At 47.9% G+C, this 23,132-nt stretch overlaps 1 protein-coding gene across 3 annotated transcripts in view; it reads left to right on the forward strand.

The window, feature by feature from the left end:
* rnf157 (ring finger protein 157) overlaps nucleotides 1-23,132 on the forward strand; it is an 80,899-nt gene that overhangs the window by 8,419 nt on the left and 49,348 nt on the right. For 2 of the 3 annotated variants that reach the window (XM_072242234.1, XM_072242235.1), the window contains exons 4-7: nucleotides 7,388-7,534; nucleotides 8,136-8,253; nucleotides 10,777-10,843; nucleotides 15,780-15,823. In XM_072242234.1, the coding sequence (XP_072098335.1) occupies nucleotides 7,388-7,534; nucleotides 8,136-8,253; nucleotides 10,777-10,843; nucleotides 15,780-15,823 (376 nt within the window). Of the gene's footprint in view, nucleotides 1-4,963; nucleotides 5,123-7,387; nucleotides 7,535-8,135; nucleotides 8,254-10,776; nucleotides 10,844-15,779; nucleotides 15,824-23,132 lie in introns of all 3 variants that reach the window. The other variant, XM_072242233.1, reaches the window with a different exon arrangement.

Here is a 23,132-nt window from a genome sequence, read left to right on the forward strand (position 1 = left end):
TACTCCTCTTGCTCAGCGTAGGGTCCAGGTCAGGCTCTGGGTCAACATGTACCTCTTGTCCTAGAGATAGAAGGTGGTTCTGGTGGAGAATCTTAAGAACACAAGAAATAGGAGCAGGATTAGGCCATCCGGCCCATTGAGCCTGCCTCGCCATTCAATAAGATCATGGCTGATCTGTCCGTAAACTCAGCTCCATCTACCTGCCTTTTCCCCATAACCCTTAATTCCCTTACTATGTAAAATCTATCTAACTGTTTCTTAAATATATTTAGTGAGGAAGCCTCATCTGCTTCCATGGGCAGAGAATTCCACAGATACACTACTCTCTGGGAAAAACAGTTTCTCCTCATCTCCGTCCTAAATCTTCTCCCCTGAATCTTGAGGCAATGTCCCCTAGTTCTAGTCTCACCGACCAATGGAAACAACTTTCCTACTTCTATCTTTAACCACCCTCTTCTGCTTTATATATTTATACAAACTTTTGCTGTCTGTTTTTATATTTTGTGCTAATTTACTTTCATACTCCATCTTCCCTTTCCTTATTTCTTGTTTAGGCCCATGTTGACAGGCCCATTCCCATTCTCTGGTTTCAGCTGGAACACTGGTACATTTGGCATCTGACTCTCCACTACATCAGGTGTAGCCACCCAGCTGTCAGCCAGCTTGTGCTTCCCAGGTAGCCCCAAATTCCTTATGAGGCCTCAGTCTCCAGGCATTAGTCGGGAGAACCTCACCTTTTGATCACATCTCCTCTTATTTCCTTGGTTCTGCTTGTCATAGTCATACTTTATTGATCCCGGGGAAATTGGTTTTCGTTACAGTTGCACCATAAATAATAAATAGTAATAAAACCATAAATAGTTAAATAGTAATATGTAAAATTATGCCAGTAAATTATGAAATGTCCAGGACCAGCCTATTGGCTCAGGGTGTCTGACCCTCCAAGGGAGGAGTTGTAAAGTTTGATGGCCACAGGCAGGAATGACTTCCTATGACGCTCTGTGTTGCATCTCGGTGGAATGAGTCTCTGGCTGAATGTACTCCTGTGCCCAACCAGTACATTATGTAGTGGATGGGAGACATTGATCAAGATGGTATGCAACTTGGACAGCATCCTCTTTTCAGACACCACCATCAGAGAGTCCAGTTCCATCCCCACAACATCACTGGCCTTACGAATGAGTTTGTTGATTCTGTTGGTGTCTGCTACCCTCAGCCTGCTGCCCCAGCACACAACAGCAAACATGATAGCACTGGCCAGCACAGACTCGTAGGACATCCTCAGCATCGTCCGGCAGATGTTAAAGGACCTCAGTCTCCTCAGAAAATAGAGACGGCTCTGACCCTTCTTGTAGACAGCCTCAGTGTTCTTTGACCAGTCCAGTTTATTGTCAATTCGTATCCCCAGGTATTTGTAATCCTCCACCATGTCCACCCTGACCCCCTGGATGGAAACAGGGGTCACCGGTACCTTAGCTCTCCTCAGGTCTACAACCAGCTCCTTAGTCTTTTTCACATTAAGCTGCAGATAATTCTGCTCACACCATGTGACAAAGTTTCCTACCGTAGCCCTGTACTCAGCCTCATCTCCCTTGCTGATGCATCCAACTATGGCAGAGTCATCCGAAAACTTCTGAAGGTGACGAGACTCTGTGCAGTAGTTGAAGTCCGAGGTGTAAATAGTGAAGAGAAAGGGAGACAAGACAGTCCCCTGTGGAGCCCCAGTGCTGCTGATCCCTCTGTCACTTGGTAGCTGAGACCTTAGCTATTTCATAAGCCTTTTTCAGCTCCCTTTTCATATCTGATGCATACTTCAGATAAGTCTTCTGTTGTAGATTTTCCCCACCAGTCCCAGAACAGAGGTCAACGCCCAAACATCAGATAATACGAGGGGTGATTGATAAGTTCGTGGTCTAAGGTAGAACGAGTCAGTTTTAGAAAACCTAGCACATTTATTTTTCCTACATTTACACACTTAGTCCAGCGATCGTGGAGCATACGGGTCCCTTCTTTGTAGCAGTCGGCGTCTTGGACCTCCAGAAGTGGTCCACAGCAGGGGTGATTGATACGTTCATGGCCTAATATAGGAGATGTGTTACACAGCTCTTGTTACATGCACATGCAGTTCAACTCTTTGAGTGAAAATGCAGAAAGTTTGAAGTTAATAACTCATCTCCTTCCACCTTAGGCCACAAACTTATCAATCACCCCTGCTGCGGACCACTTCCAGAGGTCCAAGACGCCGACTTCTACAAAGAAGGGATCCGTATGCTCCACGACCGCTGGACTAAGTGTGCACATGTAGGAGGGGATTATGTTGAGTAATAAGTGTGCTAGGTTCCTAAAGTTGACTCCTTTTACCTTAGGCTATGAACATATCAATCACCCCTCGTAGGCTAGTAACCGGTAGCTTCATTTTGTGTATGGTTGTATTAGTGGACCAGATGCCTAATATGTTGACTCCACTTGTTCTTTCTAGTGACCTCCAAGGTTCCGAGCATGTCCAGCAAGATTTGATTGAACCTCTCAGGCTGGGGATCACCCTGCGGGTGATAAGGCGTAGTCCTTGACTTCTTGATTCCAAAGCATGCTCAGTAACTCATGTATGAACCTACTTTCAAAATCCCGTCCCTGATCACTATGTATCCACCTGCAGAGGCCATAATAAATGAAATACTTCTCCCTGTAACACTTTGGCTATGGTGGACACCCTCTGATCCTTGGTAGGGAAGGCTTGCACACATCCAGTGTAATGATCCGTAATAACCAAGACATTCGTCATGTTGCTGGCATTGGGCTCTATTGACCGGAAATCCATACACACCAGGTCAAGTGGCACCGCACTCTGCAAGTGGGATAACGGAGTGGTCCTCGTAGGCAGCGTTCTCCTCGGTATGCATCGAATGCACGACTTGCAGTACTGTTCGACCTCTGGCTTCATTCAGGGCCAGTAGAACCGATCTCTGAGCAATCCATAGGTCTAGTCAACCCCCAAATGGCTGGAATCATCACGAAGTGACTTCATCACAATCTTCTGATACTTCTTTGGTAGAACCGGCTGGGAATGCCGAGATCGGTCCGGAAGTAACGTGACCCGGTGTAGGATCTGGTTCCTTAACTCCAATCTGGTCCATTCTCTCAGTAATGGAGGCACTGCAGAGTGTTTCATCTTGTCTGCTTTGGTCATGTCCTGTTTCGCAGCTGCTCACCAAACTGTACCAATGCATAGGTCATCTCGCTGAGTAGCGGCCACTTTCCCAGGACTCAATTCTGGCAACTGCTTTGCCTTCAGGTTGCAGTAAGCTTGTGGAATGGCGCCACCAGAAGCTCCCAAATGATCGACCGCTCGATCCTGCCCCTGCCTTTCCTCTGCCTTCCCCGTGATGGAAAACTGGCACATGGCTTTGACTCCAGCGGCAGGAACGCTCTCCCACTCTCCGTCCCTGTCCAGTTCTTCCTGTGCACGTTGGACAATGCAAGGACGTCAGTGTTTCGACTCCCCGGCCGGTGCTTCAGGCTGAAATCGTAGGCAGACAACGCTGTCAACCACCGATGGCCTGTGGCATCTAATTTCACCAAGGTCAGGGTATATGTTAATGGGTTGTTGTCCATCCTCACCTCAAACTTGGCACCATATAGATAGTCACTTAGCTTATTTACCACAGCCCATTTCAATGCCAGGAACCCCAATTTGTGTGTTGGGTAGTTTTGCTCAGAGGGTGACAAACTCTGGTTGACAAACGTGACAGGTCTCAACTCTGTGCCCTGATCCTGATACAGAACACCCCCAAAGCCCTCTCGGCTGGCATCTGTATGCAGTACATATGGTAACTGGGAGTCTGCAAAAGCCAGCCAGGTGCTTTTGTCAGCAGCTCCCTCAGCAACTGAAAGGTCTCTTCACATTTCGCATCCCATCTCACTCCAAAAGGCTCCGAAAGGCGAAGATAATCTTTACCATCCTCTCCTTTTGTCCTCCCTTTCTTCCCCTAGGGAGGGTAACTGCACAGAAGCTGATTTAAAGGGTGACTCACTTTAGCATAGTCCTTCATGAACATCCGATAGTATCCAAGGAGCCCATGGAATGAGCGCAAGGCGCTCACAGCCTGGGGCCTTGGCCATGTGATCACTGCCTCTATCTTAGATGGATCTCTAACTACTCCATCCATGAGACTATGTGTCCGACATAGTTGACAGAACTGGTACTTGCCCAGGCAAAGTCAGCTTTCAGGTGGCCCAGCACCTTCAGTAGCCTTGCTTCATGTTCCTCCAAGGTAGATCCGAACACTATGAGATCATCCACGTATACCAAAACCTCAAGCAAGTTCATATCCCCCACCGTTTTCACCATGACATGCTGGAAAGTCGCCGGGGCTCCTAATATGCCCTGGCACATCCTTTCAAACTGGAAGAATCCCAGTGGACATATAAATGCCACCTTCTCTTTGTCGGGCTCACTCATGGGGATCTGATAATATCCATTCCTCGTCCAGCACACTGAACCACTTCACACCACTCAGGCAGGCCAGTGTGTCCTCAATTCTCGGGACTGTATACTGGTTGGGGACTGTACGCCTATTCTGAGCCTGATAGTCCACACACATCCGTACCATCCCATCCTTCTTCCTGGCCACCACTACTGGAGATGCATAAGGGCTTCCAGACTCAGTGATGATTTCAGTTCCCTTCAACTTCCGCTGTTGCTGCCGAACGTCCTCCACTTCTGCAGGCGCCAGTCGCCGTGACCTTTCTCTGAACAGGGTGTCCTCTGTCACCCAGATGGTGTGGTGAGTGCCTGTGGAACAACCCACATCAACTCACCAGTAGAAAAGACATCTTCCAGCTTCAACATCGTCTTTATCAACCTCTTTTCCCAACCCGCAGGTACCAGGGAGTCCCTAAAGTTGGATGACTAAAGTCAACTTTCCCTTTTTCAGAGAGAGTTTCTCCCTGGCTTGTCCCACAGGAACACTAGACATAACCATCACTGGGAAGAGGTGCACGATTGGCATCCCCTGCCTGAGGGTGACTTCCCACTCCAAAGTGTTCCTGACACTCGCTGTCATCCCATTCACCTGTACAACCGAGGGCTTCTGCAGTTCGGGCCTCACCAGTACCCCAGCAGGTAGGCATGACTCCTCTTTGTGGTCTTCCGGAGCATCCACCGAGAGTGCCTCGGCATCAGGCATTCCGGGAAATTTGGGTTTCCAGTCTCTCTCACTACTTCCCCAGGCCATAACGTGACTGGTTTGGACTGGGTACCACACAGTCCCTCGTCTGTGCTCATCATCCAGCCCAGTGCAGCCACACACTTCCTCAAAAGCAGCTCCGAACACAGGGTGAATGGACAATGTTTTCAGAAAGTTCTCTCCAACTTTCTCCTTGTAAGCTCCCACTAGCCTCCTCACAATAGGAGTGTTTATCCCCACAAGAATTGAAGCTTCATCCTTCTTGACCGGGTCTGGACAAAGCAACGCTAACGTATCAAAAACCTTAGCTACTCACACATCTGCCTCCGAAAACTCCAGCTTCAATGACAAGTAACCACCATACAGATAGTCATCCATACTAAGACCCTAGATCTCTAGCACACTGCGTGACGTCAATGGTAAATGTGTCAAATACCGGTGTAAAACAAATGGTACGGTAGAGTAACCTGAGAACCAGTGTCAAGTATGGCTGCAGCATAAATACCCTCAATCCATAATGGTAAACTAGAGCTTGGCCCCACTAAGCCTTCAGGAATATCGTTTTTTGCTTTAGGGTGTTCCTTGAGATATTACTGGGAATGTGTTCCCTCCGAGGGTGTAACAGCCTTGAGATTAAATTCCTTGTGGACACGCTCAATAAATCCATAGAATAAGAATTATAGCAGAATCGATGAAAGACCACAAGACCACACCAAACTGAGTGTTCAACCAGTACGTAGAGGACAGCAAACTGTTCAAGTGCAAAAGGAAAGAAGGAGTAATAGTAAATAAATAAAGCAATAGATAATTGAGGACGAGGTGAAAAGGCACTGAAAATGCGTCTATAGGTTGTGGGACATTTCAATGATAGGGCAAGTGATATTCTGTGAAGTTGTTCTCTTTGGTTCACGAGCCTGATGGTTGAGGGGTAATACATGTTCCTGAACTCGGTGGTGTGAGCCCTGAGGCTCCTGTTCCTTCTTCTTGATGGCAGCAATGAGACTAGAGCACGTCCTGAGTGGTGTGGTCCCTGATGATCGAAGCTACTTTATTGTGATAGCATATCATGCAGATGTGCTGTATGGTGCAGAGGATGGGCAGGATAGCGTCCTCAGACCCCTACTTTTCTCCCAATATACTCAAGACTGCAGGGCCAGATTCTAGTTCACAGTGTCATTCAGTCCACTCAACGTGGTGGCATCTATCAGCCTGCGATAATCTCACCTGCATTACTGTGATCCTCTCACCTATATCACTATGATCATCACACGTATGTCACTGCGAACATTTCACTTACATCACTGTGATCACCAACCAGTGACCATCCCACCCACATCACTGTGATCAGTCGGTGATCATCCCACCTACATCACTGTGATTATCTCATCTATGTCACTGTGATCACCAATCTGTGATCATCTCACCATCATCACCGTGATCACCAACTTGTGGTCATCTCCCCTACGTCACTGTGATCACCTCATCTACGTCACTGTGATCACCTCATCTACGTCACTGTGATCACCTCATCTACGTCACCGTGATCATCTCATCTACGTCACTGTGATCACCTCATCTACGTCACTGTGATCACCAATCTGTGATCACCTCACCATCATCACCGTGATCACCAACTTGTGGTCATCTCCCCTATGTCACTGTGATCACCAACCTGTGATCCTTTCCACCTATGGATCACAGACAGCCAATCAGAAAAACGATGCTCTATTACAACCCTTTGTCTTCCGTTGCCAAGCACATTGGATCCTGTGTATGTGTGTGAGAGAGAGAGGGGGGTCAGAAGTAATCCAGTACAGAGAGCGAGAGAAGGAGAGAGGAAAGAACCCTGTTAGAATCACTCAGTTGCTGTATCTCTGCAGATAGAAACTGAGGCAAAGTTTCAAGCTGAAAAGTAAGTTTAATTTAAAAGGTTCACCAAAATGGTTCCAGGGTTGATGGACTGGAGATGCTAGGTTTGTAGTGAAGTGGTGGGGGTTGAGGGATTTAACGTCAGGAGGGTGGGACTCAAGAGTGTAGTGGAATGATGTGATGACAGAATCACTTCTTCCTGGTGGTGTAAATGTACGACCCTGAGGAGTAGAGAGGGGAGTGCAGGCTATGGTGCTGGGAGAGACATGATAGATAGAACGACCTGCTGCTGTGACTCTAAGACTTCATGTCTTCTCCCCCACACCCCCCAGATGCCCAGAGGAAGTGCAGAGCCCAGGGGAGGACAGTTCCGTACCAAAAGTTCCCTACAACGTTGAGTTCACCTTTGATGCTGACGCGCAAGTGGCCATAACCATCTACTACCAGGCCACTGAGGAGTTCCACAATGGCTGTGCCAGGTGAGAACCCACCTCCCCGGGTATAGTCCTAGCCTCAATAATGGGGGGTGGTGAGAGATGGTCCCTGCAATTGGGGGTGGGGGAAGACTCAGCCTCAGGGAGTGGGGAGGTGGGGAACTGGTCCCATTATGGAAGAAACACAGTTCCATGGGTGGGGAGGGTTGAAAGCTGGTCGCGTGCTGGGATGTGGGAAGAGACCCAGTACCAGGCTAGGTTAGAGCGAGAGCTGGTCTGGGGATGCGGTGGGGGTTCATATCTCGCGGGTGCTGAGTGGAGGGTTGGTGGGGAGAGCAAATCCAGGAGTGGTGGGAGAGAGACCCGGTCTGTGGGTGGTATGAGGTTGGAGTGGGGATTCATTCCCGTGGGTTGGGGTAGAGAAGGTCCCAGTGGTGGAGGGATGGAGCAAGGAGACCTGATCCTGAGAGCAGTTGGGTCGTTGAGAGGGCACCCTTGGGATCACCATTCTCCCAGAGTCACCAGACAGATGTGACCTTCCTGAGAGTGGGGGATTACTGGGGTAGAGCAACGCGTGTGTCGTGGGGGAGGGGCGGGGGAGGTACAGTCTTCGCCTGTGACACTATTATCAATGGTTTCTGCACAGCTACATCTCGAAGGACTGCTCCCTACAGTCGGAGACTGTCCATTACAGGCGTGGCGTCTGTCAGCAATTCTGTTTGCCAACTCACACCATTGATCCTTCGGACTGGATGGACGAGGAGGTGGGTGGGGGTATCCACGTTTTCACATGCAGTGCAGTGCATCCCCTTGGGTCCTACACTGGATACAAAACACACAAGCTTCCCCTCTTAGATGTCCCCAGACCATCTCAGTAAACCCCCTGTCCTGCAGGCAGTAATGAGATCTCATCTCATTCTAGGAGATGGGGGCATTTTGGCTTTTACAATAGCAACACTAAATGCTGAGCAGGTCAGGCAGTACAGTATCTGTAGAAAGGCAAATAGTTACCACAGTCAGATGAGCAGGAGGCATCATGAGGGGTATGAGCTGGGGCTCTTTGGGTGGGGTTGGAGACAGTTATTGTGAAATTGAGAGACAGGACAAAGAATGCCTGAGGGTGGCGGCACAGGCATGGAGAAGACACAATTGATACTTCCCTTCATTAGCTCAGGGGTGGCCTGAGTGTCGTGTGTAAAGTTGTGAGAAACATAGACCGGGTGGATGGTCACAGTCTGGAACATGTTGCCAGAAAAGATGGTAGAAGCAGGTATGATAAAATGCCAAGAGGCATTTAGACCAACATGAGAACATGCAAGGAATCGTCATCGTGGCTCTCCCTCGAGGTCAAGGATGATGGTCTTCGTTCTGAAGAAGTGGCCCACAGAGTGAAGACGCCTGTGTGTGTATTTGTTTAACGTGTACTTGATGTTGCACTCCAAGAAGCACACAATACTTCACAAATCAACCAACTCATTCCAATGGCACGGAGACCACGACGATTGGAGCTGATGGATTTGTTGCAGCCTTCATCCGTCTTCACAGCCATTGAGTTCGAAGTAACTTCATCCGCCTGTTCCACCGTTGAGGTCTTGGCTGGATTGTTCTTTGTCAGGGATCTCACCCTCGACCTTACCGCCATGGGTGACCCTACCAGGAGCAAAGCTCCAGAGGGCATCGCTCTCGGGATCACAGGACCACATAAGCCTCTCCACCACAACAAGGTGACAATCCACGGAGAAGGCAGGGAATGGAGGGATACAGACCATGTCATATCCATTCATGGCCATGTCAAGGTCTATATCAGGGGTTCCCAACATGGGGTCCACTGACCCTTTGGTTAATGGTAAGGGTCTCTGGCCTAAAAAAAGGTTGGGAACCCCTGGTCTATATCATAGACCTTGATTGTTAACACAATCATCCCTCAGAGGCTGGTGGATAAACTATCCTCGTTGGTACTCAACACCCTCTCTGTAACTGGATCTTGGACTTCTTGACAGAAAGACCCCAGTTGGCTGCAACATCTCAAGCTCCATCACCCAAAGCCCCCAGGGTTGTGTGCTCAGCCCGCTGCCGTTCACACTGCTGACTCAGGACTGTATGGCCAGATCCAGCTCAAACTGCATCTTCAAGTTCACTGATGATACAATAGCAGTTGGCCTCATCGGCAATGATGATAAGTTGGCATACAGAGAAGAGTTAGGGAAGCTTGTCAACTGGTGAAAGAACAATCTCCTGAGTCAACAAGACAAAGCAAATGACTGTGGACTTTCAGAAAGACACAGGTTGACCACCCTCCATTTCACATCAACGACTCTGCTGTGCAGAGTGTGAAGAGCGCGAAGTTCTTTGTAGTGCACAGAACGGACGATCTAACCTGAATTCACGGCAGCAGCTCACCTCATCAAGAAGGCCCAGGAGCATCTACACTATCTGGGGAGATTGAGGTATGCAAGGCTCCCCATCCCCATTTTAACAATTTCCTACAGGAGCTCTACCAAGACACCAGGTGTCCTGTCTGGCTGCATCATTCTTGAGTATGGAAGTTGCAAGGCATCAAACCACAAGACCATACAGAGGACATCAAAAACTGCCAAGAGGATCATTGGGGTCTCCCTCCCTCCTATTTGTGTAATTTACCAGAAGTGTTGCAGACGAAGGGCTCAAAGCATTGTTGAGGATCCTACCACCCATCCCGCTATCATCAGGAAGCAGGTACAGAAGCATCAAGACTATGACTACCAGACAGGGTAACAGCTTCCTCCCTCAGGCTGCGAGACTAATGAATATCCTACCACCGCCAAGATTTGTCACTAGCACAGTGAGCTGTTTACTGTTTGCTATCTGCTGTTTATCTGTGTTGCACATTACTACATGAATTTTTGATGATGCTTTATTAACTTAACCACTTTAATGTTGTGTGTGCTGCGTGTGACAGATGTGCAGTCGGGTGACGAACTGGAACTTGAAGGTGCAGGCAGATGGGATTGGTATACGTAATGGTCAACACGTATGTGATGGGCTGAAGGGCCTCTTCCTGTGCTGTTGTTGTTTTATTCCCACCCTGCTGCCGTTCTTGGTGTCTCACTAAGTCAGATGAGGGGTGAGGGTCAGAGAGTTGGGGGGGGTGGGGTCTGGATTACAGAAAGCTTCAGGCACAGTGACACAGTGTAGTGAGTTTGGAGTTTGGGGTGCTGGAGTGCAGGGAGTTGGATTTGGCACTCTGAGGGAAAATCAGTTTTGAGATCTGAACCCCAAGTTTTGACCTTCATTTTATCTCTTCCCAGCTGGTCTGTAATACTGATGGCACCGTATACCCAATGGTGATCCATGCAGTTGTGGATGAAGGAGAAGGTAAGGAGAGTGGGGTCTATGTCCACCTTTGTCATGCAACTGAAACATGAACAACCCCAAACCCAATTCCCGATCAGCAACCCAAACTCTCAACACTGAACCTCAACCCAAATCCTCAACCCCCAACCGAAACCCCCAACCACAATCCCCTACCCAATACCCTGCCCAAACCCAACCCTCAATCCCAATCACCAAACTTAATCCACAACCCCAAACCAAATCCCCAATCTCAAGTTCCAAACCCAACCCCCAAACCCCAATTCCAATCTCGAATCCCCAACCCAATCCCCAATCCTTAAACCCAATCCACAATCTTCAACTCCAGTCCCAAACCCCGAATCCCCAATTTCAATCCCTAATCCTAATCTCAAACTCCAAACCCCAAATCCATTCCCCAAACCCAATCCCCAACCCCAGTTTCCAACCCAACTCAACCCACAATCCCTAATACCCAAACCTGATCCCCAACCCTCAATCTGCAACTCTAACCCAAAAGCAATACCCCAAACCAAATCTTCAAAACCAAAATCCCAACCCCAAATCCTAACCAACCCCCCCAATCCTATCCAACCCCAATCCAAAATCCCCAGTCCCTAATCCTAACCCCAATGCCCAATATTAACTCCCAATCCCCAATCTATGACGTCAAACACCAATCCCCAAACCCCAGCCCCAAATGCTAACTCCCAGCTCCAACCTACAACCCCAATCCAAAATTCCCAATCACCAGCCTCAATCTCTTTTCCCAACCTCAATCCCATATCCCCAATCTCCAATCCCCAACCCCTAATCCCCAAACCTTAATCCCAACCCCCAATCCCCAATCCGTCCCCAACCCTAAATCGCCATCATCCAATCCCTATCACCAGCCCTCAATCCCGAACCCGCAATCTCCAAACACAACACCAACCCTCAACCCCAAACCAATCCCCAACTCCCAATCACCCTGCCCTATCCCAATCAATATTCCCATTCACCTATCTCCAACCTAAACCACCAATCCACAACCCCAAGACCAACTAGCAACCCCAAACCACAAATCCCAACCCCAACCCCAATCCCCAATCTCAAACCCCAACCTCTAACCCAACCCCAACCCATAATATCCAATACTCAACCCCCAACCCCAAACCTAATCCTCATTCCTCAACCCCAACCCCAAACCTAATCCTCAATCCCCAACCCCAGACCTAATCCTCAATCCTCAACCCACAACTCCAAACCTAATCCTCAACCTCCAACCCCAAACTTAATATCCAGTCCTCAATCTGCAACCCTAACCCAAACCCCAATTGCTCAACCCAAACCCCCAACCCCAGTCCAAAGTTCCCAACCCACAATACCCAAAACCAACCCCCTATGCCCAATCCCAACCCCCAATTTCCAGTCTATAAATCCAACCACCAATCCTAATCCCCAATCTATAATTCCAACCACCAATCCTAATCCCCAATCTATAATTCCAACCACCAATCCTCAAACTCCAGTCCTCAAACCCCAGTCCTCAACCCCCAATCCCCAACCACAATCTTCAAGTCCAACCTTCAATCCCGAATCCGCAACCCCATGCTCAATCTCCAAACCTAAATTTAACCCCAATACAAAATCCCTTAATCCCATTTGCCAGCTCCAAGCCCCAACCGCCAATCCACAACCCAAAACTGCAACACCAATCCCAAACCTCACTCCTCAATCCCAAGCACCAACCCCAACCACCAACCCCCAAGCCCCAACCTCCAAGTCCCAGTCCATAACACCCAATCCCCATCCTGAACTCTCAACCCCAAACCCAAATCCCCATTCCAACCCTAAATCCAAATTACAATCCAAATCCCTACACCCAATCCTCAACCCCAATCCCCAATACCAACCCAAACCCCCAACCCCTAATCAAAACCCCTTAACACCAACCCTAATCCAAAATCCCAAATCTCCAATCCCAACCCCAACCCCCAACACCCAATCCTCAATCCCTAATCCCCTACCTCCAGCCTCAATTGTTCAGTGAGTTCTGTGCGGGCAGGAGAAACAGAATCTGATGATAACCCTTGGATTTATGAAACAGTGAAACCAGAATTCGAAACCTGGTGTTCGGGGTCCCATTGTTAGAAGCTTTGAGATTGAGACACAGTCCTCAGGGCTTCGACAGGTCCTGTGGTCAATGCGAAGGATTGAGTTGAAAGTTTTGAATTCAAGGCCCATTGCCCACAGCCTCTGCTCTGCAAATATCTGCAAGTCTGCTATGGTAATTGAAGGCCCAATGTCTGCATCTGACAATCTCAATCCAAGTCTGCAAGAGGCTGAAGAAGACAGCTTGACTTCTTGGGAGTGAGGAAAGGACTGCTGGAAAATTATGCTGGGGAGGTAGTAATCGGGGGCAAAGAAATGGTGGATAAACTTTGCATCAATCCTCACTGTGGAAGACACTAGCAGGGTGCCAGAAACTCAAAAAATATCAGGGGGCAGAGTGAGTGTAGTTGTTATTACTAGAGAGAACATGCTTGGGAAACTGAAAGGTCTGAAGGTAGATAAGTCACCTGGACCAGATGGGCTACCCCCCAGGGTTCTGAAAGAGGTGGCTAAAGAGATTGTGGATGCTTTAGTAATTATCTTTCAAGAATCACTAGATTTTGGAATGATTCCAGAGGACTTAAAATTGCAAATGTCATTCCACTCTTTAAGAAGGGAGGGAGGCAGAACAAAGGAAATTATAGGCCGGTTAGTGGTTGGGAAGATGTTGGAGTCCATTATTATGTTCAATATTCAATAGGCTTTAATGAGATCCTTCCTCATTTTTCTAAACTCCAGTGAGTACAGTCCCGGAGCCATCAAACACTCCTCATATGTTAACCCTTTCATTCTGGGGATAATTCTCGTGAACCTCCTCTGGACCTTCTCCAATGTCAGCACATCTTTTCTTAACTGCTCACAACTCTCCAAGTGTGATCTGATCAATACTTTATAAAACCTCAGCATACAAGTCCTCTCGAAATGAATGCTAGCATTGTACTTGCCTTCCTTACCACCAACTCAATCTGAATTCAACTTGGATAAGTGGGGAGTGATGTATTTTGGGAAGTTAACCTTGGGCAGGTTGTCCATGGTGAAACGCATGTGTCTGGGGTGTGTTATAGAGCAGAGACCCAAGGACAGGTTCATAGTTCCCTGGATCTGATAACAAAGGTAGATGGGGGGGTGGTGAAGATGGTGTTTGGCACGCCTGAGCAAATAGTGAACTGCTTGAGGAACTCAGTGGGCCGAGCAGGGAAAGGAATTGTTGATAGTACAGTTGAGACCTGGCTTCAGGACTGAGTTGCACTGGACTTCATCAGCCAAGTTTGGAGTATTGTGTGCAGTTCTGGTCACTACATTACAGGGATTAAGCTAGAGAAGGTCCAGAAAAGATTCGGAAGGATTGGTGGGCTTGAGTTGTCAGGAAAGATTAGATAGTGCAGGTCTGTTTTCCCCAGAAGTGAGGGAGGCTGAGAGGTAACATTACAGTTGTTTGTAGCAGAGAGAGAGATAGCATAGCATTCATTACCCATCATATGAAACTAGAGTGCAACACACACACAAAATGCTGGTGAACGCAGCAGGGCTAGGGCTTTACTCTTTGGAGAGAAGGAGGATGAGAGGAGACATGATAGAGGTATACAAGATAATAAGAGGAATAGATAGAGTGGATAGCCAGCACCTCTTCCCCAGGGCACCACTGCTCAATACAAGAGGACATGGCTTTAAGGTAAGGGGTGGGAAGTTCAAGGGGGATATTAGAGGACGGTTTTTTACTCAGAGAGTGGTTGGTGCGTGGAATACACTGCCTGAGTCAGTGGTGGAGGCAGATACACTAGTGAAGTTTAAGAGACTACTAGACTATGGAGGAATCTAAGGTGGGGGCTTATATGGGAGGCAGGGTTTGAGGGTCGGCACAACATTGTGGGCCGAAGGGCCTGTACTGTGCTGTACTATTCGATGTTCTATATCAGCTCTTCACCCCAGGAACCAGCCAGTGAACATGCTCTGTACCCCACACTTCCCCATACAGCTCCACCCTTCCTTACCAATGGAGATTGGGACTGCCCATGGCATTCTCACTGTAGACTGGGATTAATGCTCTGTGCCAGACAGTACCTGGCCCAGGCACTGACCCCCCCGGCTAGACACCTCACGGACCAGTCACCATTTGCCTGACCAGACGCCACCCGGACCATTCGCCACCCACCCGACCAGACGCCACCTGGACCAGTCGCCACCCCCACGACCAGCCACCTGCCTGACCAGACGCCACCCGGACCAGTCGCCACCCCCACGACCAGCCACCCGCCTGACCAGATGCCACCCGGACCAGTTGAAACCCCCACGACCAGCCACCCTCCCCGACCAGCCACCCCCCTGACCAGCCACCCGCCCGACCGGACGCCATCCGGACCAGTTGCTACCCGCCTAACCAGTCGCCACCCGCCCGACCAGGCACCACCTGCCCAACCAGGCACCACCTGCCCAACCAGACTCCACCTGGACCAGACACGTCAACTCCTGAAAGCTCAACCAAACCCTGACCGCATAGGCCAAGGAGTACAAACACTGGTGGGAGCAGAGCAGAGGCCATTTCTGGCACAACAGCCAGGGAGGGCAGCGTGAGGAGAGGGGTACACCAGGGCAGACCTCCAGCAGAGACCAATATCCCAGGGTGGAGGAGTGGTGTTCCATGAAAGTGTCCAATCTTTGGGCAACAGGAGTCTGGGGGGAAGCGAGTGATGATCTGTGGGAGGTGTTTGGAAAGATGGTGGTGGGGAGTAGGGAAAGAGCAGGAGTGGGAAATGGAGTCCCCAGGTCAGGATGTGTCTGTGGGTTCCAGGATGTGGTAGGGTGGGGTGGGGAGGGGAGGGGTGTGCTCTTGGCCTTCATGCTAACTCACTCCCTCTCTAACCCACAGAACACACGGGCCACTCCCACGTGCTCCTGACCACCTTTGACAAGGTACGTGCCCCAGTTGGTGCAATGCTGGGGGTGACTGTGGGAGGGGCAGGGACGCTTACTGTACAGACTGGGCTGTGCTAGGGGATGGGGGCTTATACTGGGAAACGATGGGTGGGCGGATACTGGTAAAAGATTTGTGGGGAAGGGAAGAGATTGCGGAGGAAAAGAACAGTGGATAGATATCCGTGATATTCCCTGGGAATGTATGGAGGGAAGGGACATGGTGCTGCGGTACGGTCAGAAACAGGTAATCCACTTCTGGAGGCACAGGAAACCGCTGTGAGTTCATTGCGGAAGCTGGCAGCAATATGCAGATGAACAACAAGAAGGAGCATTGTCACGATGTGGGGAGGAGGGGCGGACTCCCACACATCAGGCACCATGCCTGAGGTCTGGACAATTAGAAATGCTAATCAGATGCTGGAGAAACTGCTGGAGTAACTCAGAAAGTTAGGCAGCGTATATGGAGAGGAACAAAAAATTGATGATTAGCATTAGCATTAACTATTTTCATTCCTTTTCCCATTCCCATTCCAACCTGTTGGTTCATGTCCTCCACTTGTGGACAATGAGGCCACCTGCAGGTCAGTGGAGCGACACCTCATATTCTGTCTGGGGTAGCCTCCAACCTGAGGGCATGAACATCGATTCCTCTAAATCTTTTTCTCAACTACCGGTCACCTCCCCCAGCGCCCGGCTCCTTCTTTCTCTCCTATGGTCCACATTCCTATCCTGTCTGCTTCCTTCCTCTCCAGCCCTTTCCATTTCCCAGCCACCTGTTTTCACTGTCACCTTCTAGCTAGCCCCCCTCTCCCCTTCTCCCCTTCCCCACCCACCACCTTTTAACTCTGGCGTCCTCCCCCTTCCTTTCCAGTACTGACGAAGGGTCTTGGTGCAAAACGTGGACTGTTTATTCATTTCCATGAATCAGAAACACTCCTGTACTGGTCAAAGCAATGACCAACACTAACCCGGTTGTCAGACACAGCCTGACATCATTGTGGTTGTCAGACACAGCCTGACATGGTTCTGGATACCAGACACAGCCTAACACAGTCCCTGTTAGCAGACACAGCCTGACACTCTCCAGGTTACCAGATGCAGCTTGACACTAACCTAGTAACCAGTCACAGCCTGACACTGACCTAATTATCAGACACAACCTGACATGGTTCTGGTTACCAGACACAGACCCAGTTACCAATCTCAGCCTGACACGGTCTTGGTTACCAGGCACAGCCTGACACCAACCTGGTTACCAGATAAAGCATGACACTTAACTGGCTACCAGACATAGCATGACACTGACCTCGTTACCGGACCCAGCCTGACAATGTTATGATAGTTCTGGGAGATTTCAACATGCAGGTCAATTGGGAAATTCAAGTTGGAAACAGATCTCAAGAGAGTGAGTTTGTTGAATGTCTACACGATGGCTTTTTAGAACAGTTTGTTGTTGAGCCTACTAGGGATCAGCTACACTGGATTATGTAATGAACCAGAGGTGATTAGGGAGCTTAAGGTAAAAGAACCCTCAAGAAGCAGTGCTCGTGATAAGATTGAGTTCAACTTGAAACGATAGAGAAAATGTAAAGTCTGAGGTAGCAGTATTTCAGTGGGGTAAAGGAGATTACAGTGGTATGAGAAGGAGTTGGCCAAAGTAAATTGGAAGGAGCTGCTGGCAGGGATGTCAGCAGAGCAGCAATGGCGTGAGTTTCTGGGAAAAATGAGGAAGGTGCAAGATAGATGTATTCCAAAAACAAAGACATACTCAAATGGCAAAATAGTTCAACCGTGGCTGACCAGGGAAGTCAAAGCTATTGTAAAAACAAAAGAAAGGGCATACAACAAAGCAAAAATTAAGGGGAAGATAGAGGATTGGGAAGTTTTTAAAAACCTACAGAGGGCAACTAAAAGAATCATTAGAAGGGAAAAGATGAAATATGAAAGCAAACTAGCAAACAACATCAAAGTGGGTAGTAAAAGCTTTTTCAAGTAGGTAAAAAGTAAAAGAGAGATGAGAGTGAATATAGGACCACTAGAATATGAGGTAGGAGAAATAATAACAGGGAACAAGGAGAAGGCAGATGAACTAAATGAGTATTTTGCATCAGTCTTCACTCGATGGGCCAAATAGCCTAAATCTGCACCTATGTCTTATAGTTTAATCTCCTGACACAGTCCTGGTTACCAGACACGGCCTGACCAGGTCTCTGTTACCAGATACAACCTGACACTGTGCCAGTTGCCAGACGCAACCTGACACTGTCCCGGTTACCAGACACAGTCTGACACTGTGCCAGTTACCAGACGCAGCCTGATACAGTCCCGGTTACCAGACGCAGCCTGACACAGTGCCAGTTACCAGACGCAGCCTGACACTGTCCCGGTTACCAGACACAGTCTGACACTGTGCCAGTTACCAGACGCAGCCTGACACTGTCCCGGTTACCAGACACAGTCTGACACTGTGCCAGTTACCAGACGCAGCCTGACACTGTCTGGGTTACCAGACACAGCCTGACACTGTCCTGGTTACCAGACACAGTCTGACACTGTCCCAGTCACCAGACACAGTGTGATGTTCTCCTGGTTACCAGATACCCTGACACTGACCTGGTTAACAGATGCAGACTGACTCTGACCTAGGTACTAGATACAGCCTGACAATGTTTGGTCACAAGACACTTCATGACACAGACTAACACTGTACTGGTTACCAGACACAGCCTGATAGTCTCCTGGTCTCAAGAATCAGCCTGACAATGTCCCAGTTACCAGACACATCCTGGCAATCTCCTGTTTACCAGAGATAGGCTGACATGGATCCATTTACCAGACGCAGCCTCCCACTGTTCTGGTTACCAGATGTAACCTGACAGTCCTTGTTACCAACACAGCCAGACAGAGAGCTGTCTGACATTCTCCAGGTTACTGACACTGCCTCACATGTATCAGTATCACAATGGAATAAGAGGGATTACAGAGGCGCGAGAGAGGAGCTTGACAAGGTGGATTGGAGGAAGATACTGGCGAGGATGACGACAGAGCAGAGGTGGCTGAAGTTTCTGGGAATAGTTCACAAGGTGCAGGATAGATGTGTTCCACAGAGGAAGAAGTTCTCAAGTGGCAGGGGTTGGCAACTGTGGCTGACAAGGGAAGTTAAGGACTGCATAAAAGCCAAGGAAAGGGCATATAAGGTAGCAAATGTGAGTGGGAAGTTGGATAATTGGGAAGGTTTTAAAATCCAACAAAAGGCAACTGAAAAAGCTATAAGAAGGGAAAAGATGAAATATGCGGGTAAACTAGCTAATAATATAAAGCCAGATACAATTTTTTTTCAGTTATATAAAGAGTAAAAGGTAGGTGAGAGTTGATATTGGACCACTGGAAAATGATGCTGGTGAGGTAGTAATTGGGGACAAACAAATGGCAGATGAACTTAATGGGTACTTTGCATCAATCTTCACTGTGGAAAACACTAGCAGTGTGCTAGAGATCCATGATTGTCAGGGAGAAAGAGTGAGTGTCATTGTTATTACAAAGGAAAAAGTGTTAGGCAAACTCAAAGGTCTTAAAGTGGATAAGTCACCTGGACCAAATGGACGACATCCCAGAGTCCTGAGAGAGATTGCTGAAGAGATAATGGATGCATTGGTCATGACCTTTCAAGAATCACTTGATTCTGCCATGGTCCTGGAGGACTGTAAGGTTGCAAATGTCACTCCACTCTTTAAGAAGGGAGGAAGACAAAAGAATGGAAATTATAGGCCAGTAAACCTGACCTCAATGGTTGGGAAAGTGTTGGAGTCCATTACTATGGATGAGGTTTCAAGGTACTTGGAGACTAATGTTAAAATAAGTCAAAGTCAGCATGGTTTCTGTTAAGAAAAATCTCGCCTGACAAACCTGTTAGAGTTCTTTGAGGAAGTAACAAGCAAGGTGGACAAAGGAGAGGCAGTGGGTGTCATTTACTTGTATTTTCAGAAGGCATTAGATAATGTGCCATACAAGATAAAATCCTTTGGTGTTACAGGAGAGATACTGGCATGGATAGAGGAATGGCTGACAGGCAGGAGGCAGCAAGAGGGAATAAAAGAGGCCTCTTACAGTTGGCTGCCAGTGACTAGTGGTGTTCGTCAGGGGTCAGTGTTGAGACCACTACTTTTCACATTGTTTGTCAATGATTTGGATAATGGAATTGATGGCTTTGTGGCAAAGTTTGTGGTTGATATGAAGATAGGTGGAGGGGTAGGTAGTGCTGAGGAAGCAATGTAATTGCAGAAGGACTTAGACAAATTTCTTTCAAGAATCGATAGATTCTGGCATTGTACTGGATGACTGGAAAATTGCAAATGTTACTCCGCTATTTAAGAAGAATGGGAGGCAGCAGAAAGAAAGCTATAGACCTGTTAGCCTGACATCAGTGGTTGGGAAGTTGTTGGAATCGATTGTTGATGAGATTACGGAGTACCTGGAGGCACATGACAAGACAGGCCAGAGCCAGCATGGTTTCCTGAAAGGAAAATCCTGCCTGACAAACCTACTGCAATTTTTTGAGGAAATTACAAGCAGGGTAGACAAAGGAGATGCAGTGGATGTGGTGTACTTGCATTTTCAGAAGGCCTTTGACAAGGTGCCGCACATGAGGCTGCTTAGCAAGATAAGAGCCCATGAAATTACAGGGAAGTTACTAGCATGGGTGGAGCATTGGCTGGTCAGCAGAAAACAGAGAGTGGGAATAAAGGGATCCTATTCTGGCTGGCTGCCGGTTACCAGTGGAGTTCCACAGGGGTCAGTGTTGGGACCGCTGCTTTTTACGATGTATATCAATGATTTGGACTGTGGGATTAATGGATTTGTGGATAAATTTGCCGATGATACAAAGATAGGCGGAGGAGCGGGTAGTGTTGAGGAAACAGAGAGCTTGCAGAGAGACTTAGATAGTTTAGGAGAATGGTCAAAGAAGTGGCAAATGAAATACAATATTGGAAAGTGTATGGTCATGCATTTTGGTAGAAGAAATAAATGGGCAGACTATTATTTAGATGGAGGGAGAATTCAAAATACAGTGATGCAAAGGGATTTGGGAGTCTTTGTGCAGGATACCCTAAAGTTTAACCTCCAGGTTGAGTCGATGGTGAAGAAGGCGAATGCAATGTTGGCATTCAGTTCTAGAGGTGTAGAATATAAGAGCAGGGATGTGATGTTGAGGCTGTATAAGGCACTCGTGAGACCACACTTGGAGTATGGTGTGCAGTTTTGGGCTCCTTATTTTAGAAAGGATATACTGACATTGGAGAGGGTTCAGAGAAAGTTCACAAGAATGATTCCAGGAATGAAGGGGTTACTGTATGAGGAATGTCTGGCAGCTCTTGGAGTATTCCCTGGAGTTCAGGAGAATGAGGGGTGATCTCATAGAAACATTTTGAACATTAAAAGGCCTGAACAGATTAGATATGGCAAAGTTATTTCCCATGGTAGGGAAGTCAAGGACAACAGGGCATAAATTGAGGATTGAAAGATGTCCATTTAGAATAGAGATGTGGAGAAATTACTTTAGTCAGAGGGTGGTAAATCTGTGGGATTTGTTGCCACGAGTGGCTGTGAAGGCAAGTCATTGGGTATATTTAAGGCAGAGATAGATAGGTTCTTGATTAGCCAGGGCATCGAAGGGTATGGGGAGAGGCAGGGGAGTTGGGATGACTGCAAGAATTGGATCAGCCATGATTGAATGGTGGAGTGGACTCAGTGGGCCAAATGGCCTACTTCTGCTCTTATATCTTATGGTCTTAAATTGAAAGAATGGGCAAAAAATTGGCAGATGGATTACAGTGTTGGGAAATGTATGATAATGCATTTTTGTAAAAGGAACAACAGTGCAGACTATTATCAAAATGGGGAGAAAATTCAAACATCAGAGGTGCAGAGGGACTTAGGAATCCTTGTGCATGACTCTCAGAAGGTTAATTTACAGTTTGAGTCCGTGGTAAAGAAGACAAATGCAATGTTGGCACTTATTTCAAGGGGAATAGAATATAAAAGCAAGGAGATAATGCTGAGGCTTTACAAGACACTAGACAGGCCACACTTGGAGTATTGTCAACGGTTTTGGGCCCCTTATCTCAGAAAGGATGTATTGTCACTGGAGAGAGTCCAGAGGAGGTATGTGAGGATGATTCTGGGAATGAAGGGGTTAACATACGAGTGTTTGGCAGCTTTGGGCCTGTACTCACTGGAATTTAGAAGAATGCGGGAGGATCTCATTGAAACCTACTGAATGTTGAAAAGGCTAGATCAGGGGTCGCCAACCTTTTTCGCACTGCGGACCGGTTTCATATTGACAATGTTCTTGCGGACCGGCTGACCGGCGGTGGTGGGGGGGGGGGGGGTAGGGTTGCCAACGGACAAGAGTAGCAGTCAAAACGTTGTGTTTACCCCGTGAGAGACTACAATGACCATGAAGCCTTGCGCAGGCACCAGTGCGCAAATGCCGATTTTTTTCTGCTTATTGTTTTTGTCAATTCTGTTCGGGGGGGGGTGTTAATCACGACCGCAATATAGGTGACAAGTGGCTAATACACTCAATTTCGTTTCTCAAAGGGTTTATCCAACGAATTTAATATTAAACACACAGCGCGTATTTTTCTCGCATGAATATAGCGTTAAGTCAATTATCAGGGGAGGACAGGGGAGTTTGAAGTAAGTGGTGAATGAACTTCCAGTAGAAGTGGTAGAGGCAGGTTGGATATTATCATTTAATGAAAAATTGGACAGGAAAGGAATGGAGGGTTATAGGCTGAGTGCAGGTTGGTGGGACTAGGTGAGAGTAGCATTTGGCATGGACTAGAAGGGCCGAGATCACCTGTTTCTGTGCTGTAATTGTTATATGGTTATATAAGTCAATAGCATCATAACATTTTAAGTAATGTTTGGATATTAAACACACAGCACATATTTTCCCCGTATGAACATATAAAATCATTGCAACACACCAATATCGCTGAATCAGTGGGAGCCCTGGGCTTGTTTTCCTGCAACAAGACAGTCCCATTGAGGGGTGATGGGAGACAGGGATACTCGAAGGGGGTTCCCTATGTCCAGTCTATTCCGCAATTTAGTTTTCATTGCATTCATTGCAGAGATATGTTGGAAATGGAAGCAACGTTTTCAGTGCTTCCGTGTCTGTCTCAGGATATTTAGCCTTGACTTTGATCCGGAATGCCGGCAGAGATGTTATGTCAAGCGTACTTTTTAGCCATTCGTCATTTGCAAGCTCGAGGAGTTGATCTTCTTCCCGCGCTGACAT

The sequence above is a fragment of the Mobula birostris genome, chromosome 24 (genome assembly GCF_030028105.1).
Source record: "Mobula birostris isolate sMobBir1 chromosome 24, sMobBir1.hap1, whole genome shotgun sequence".
Lineage (NCBI taxonomy): Eukaryota > Metazoa > Chordata > Chondrichthyes > Myliobatiformes > Myliobatidae > Mobula > Mobula birostris.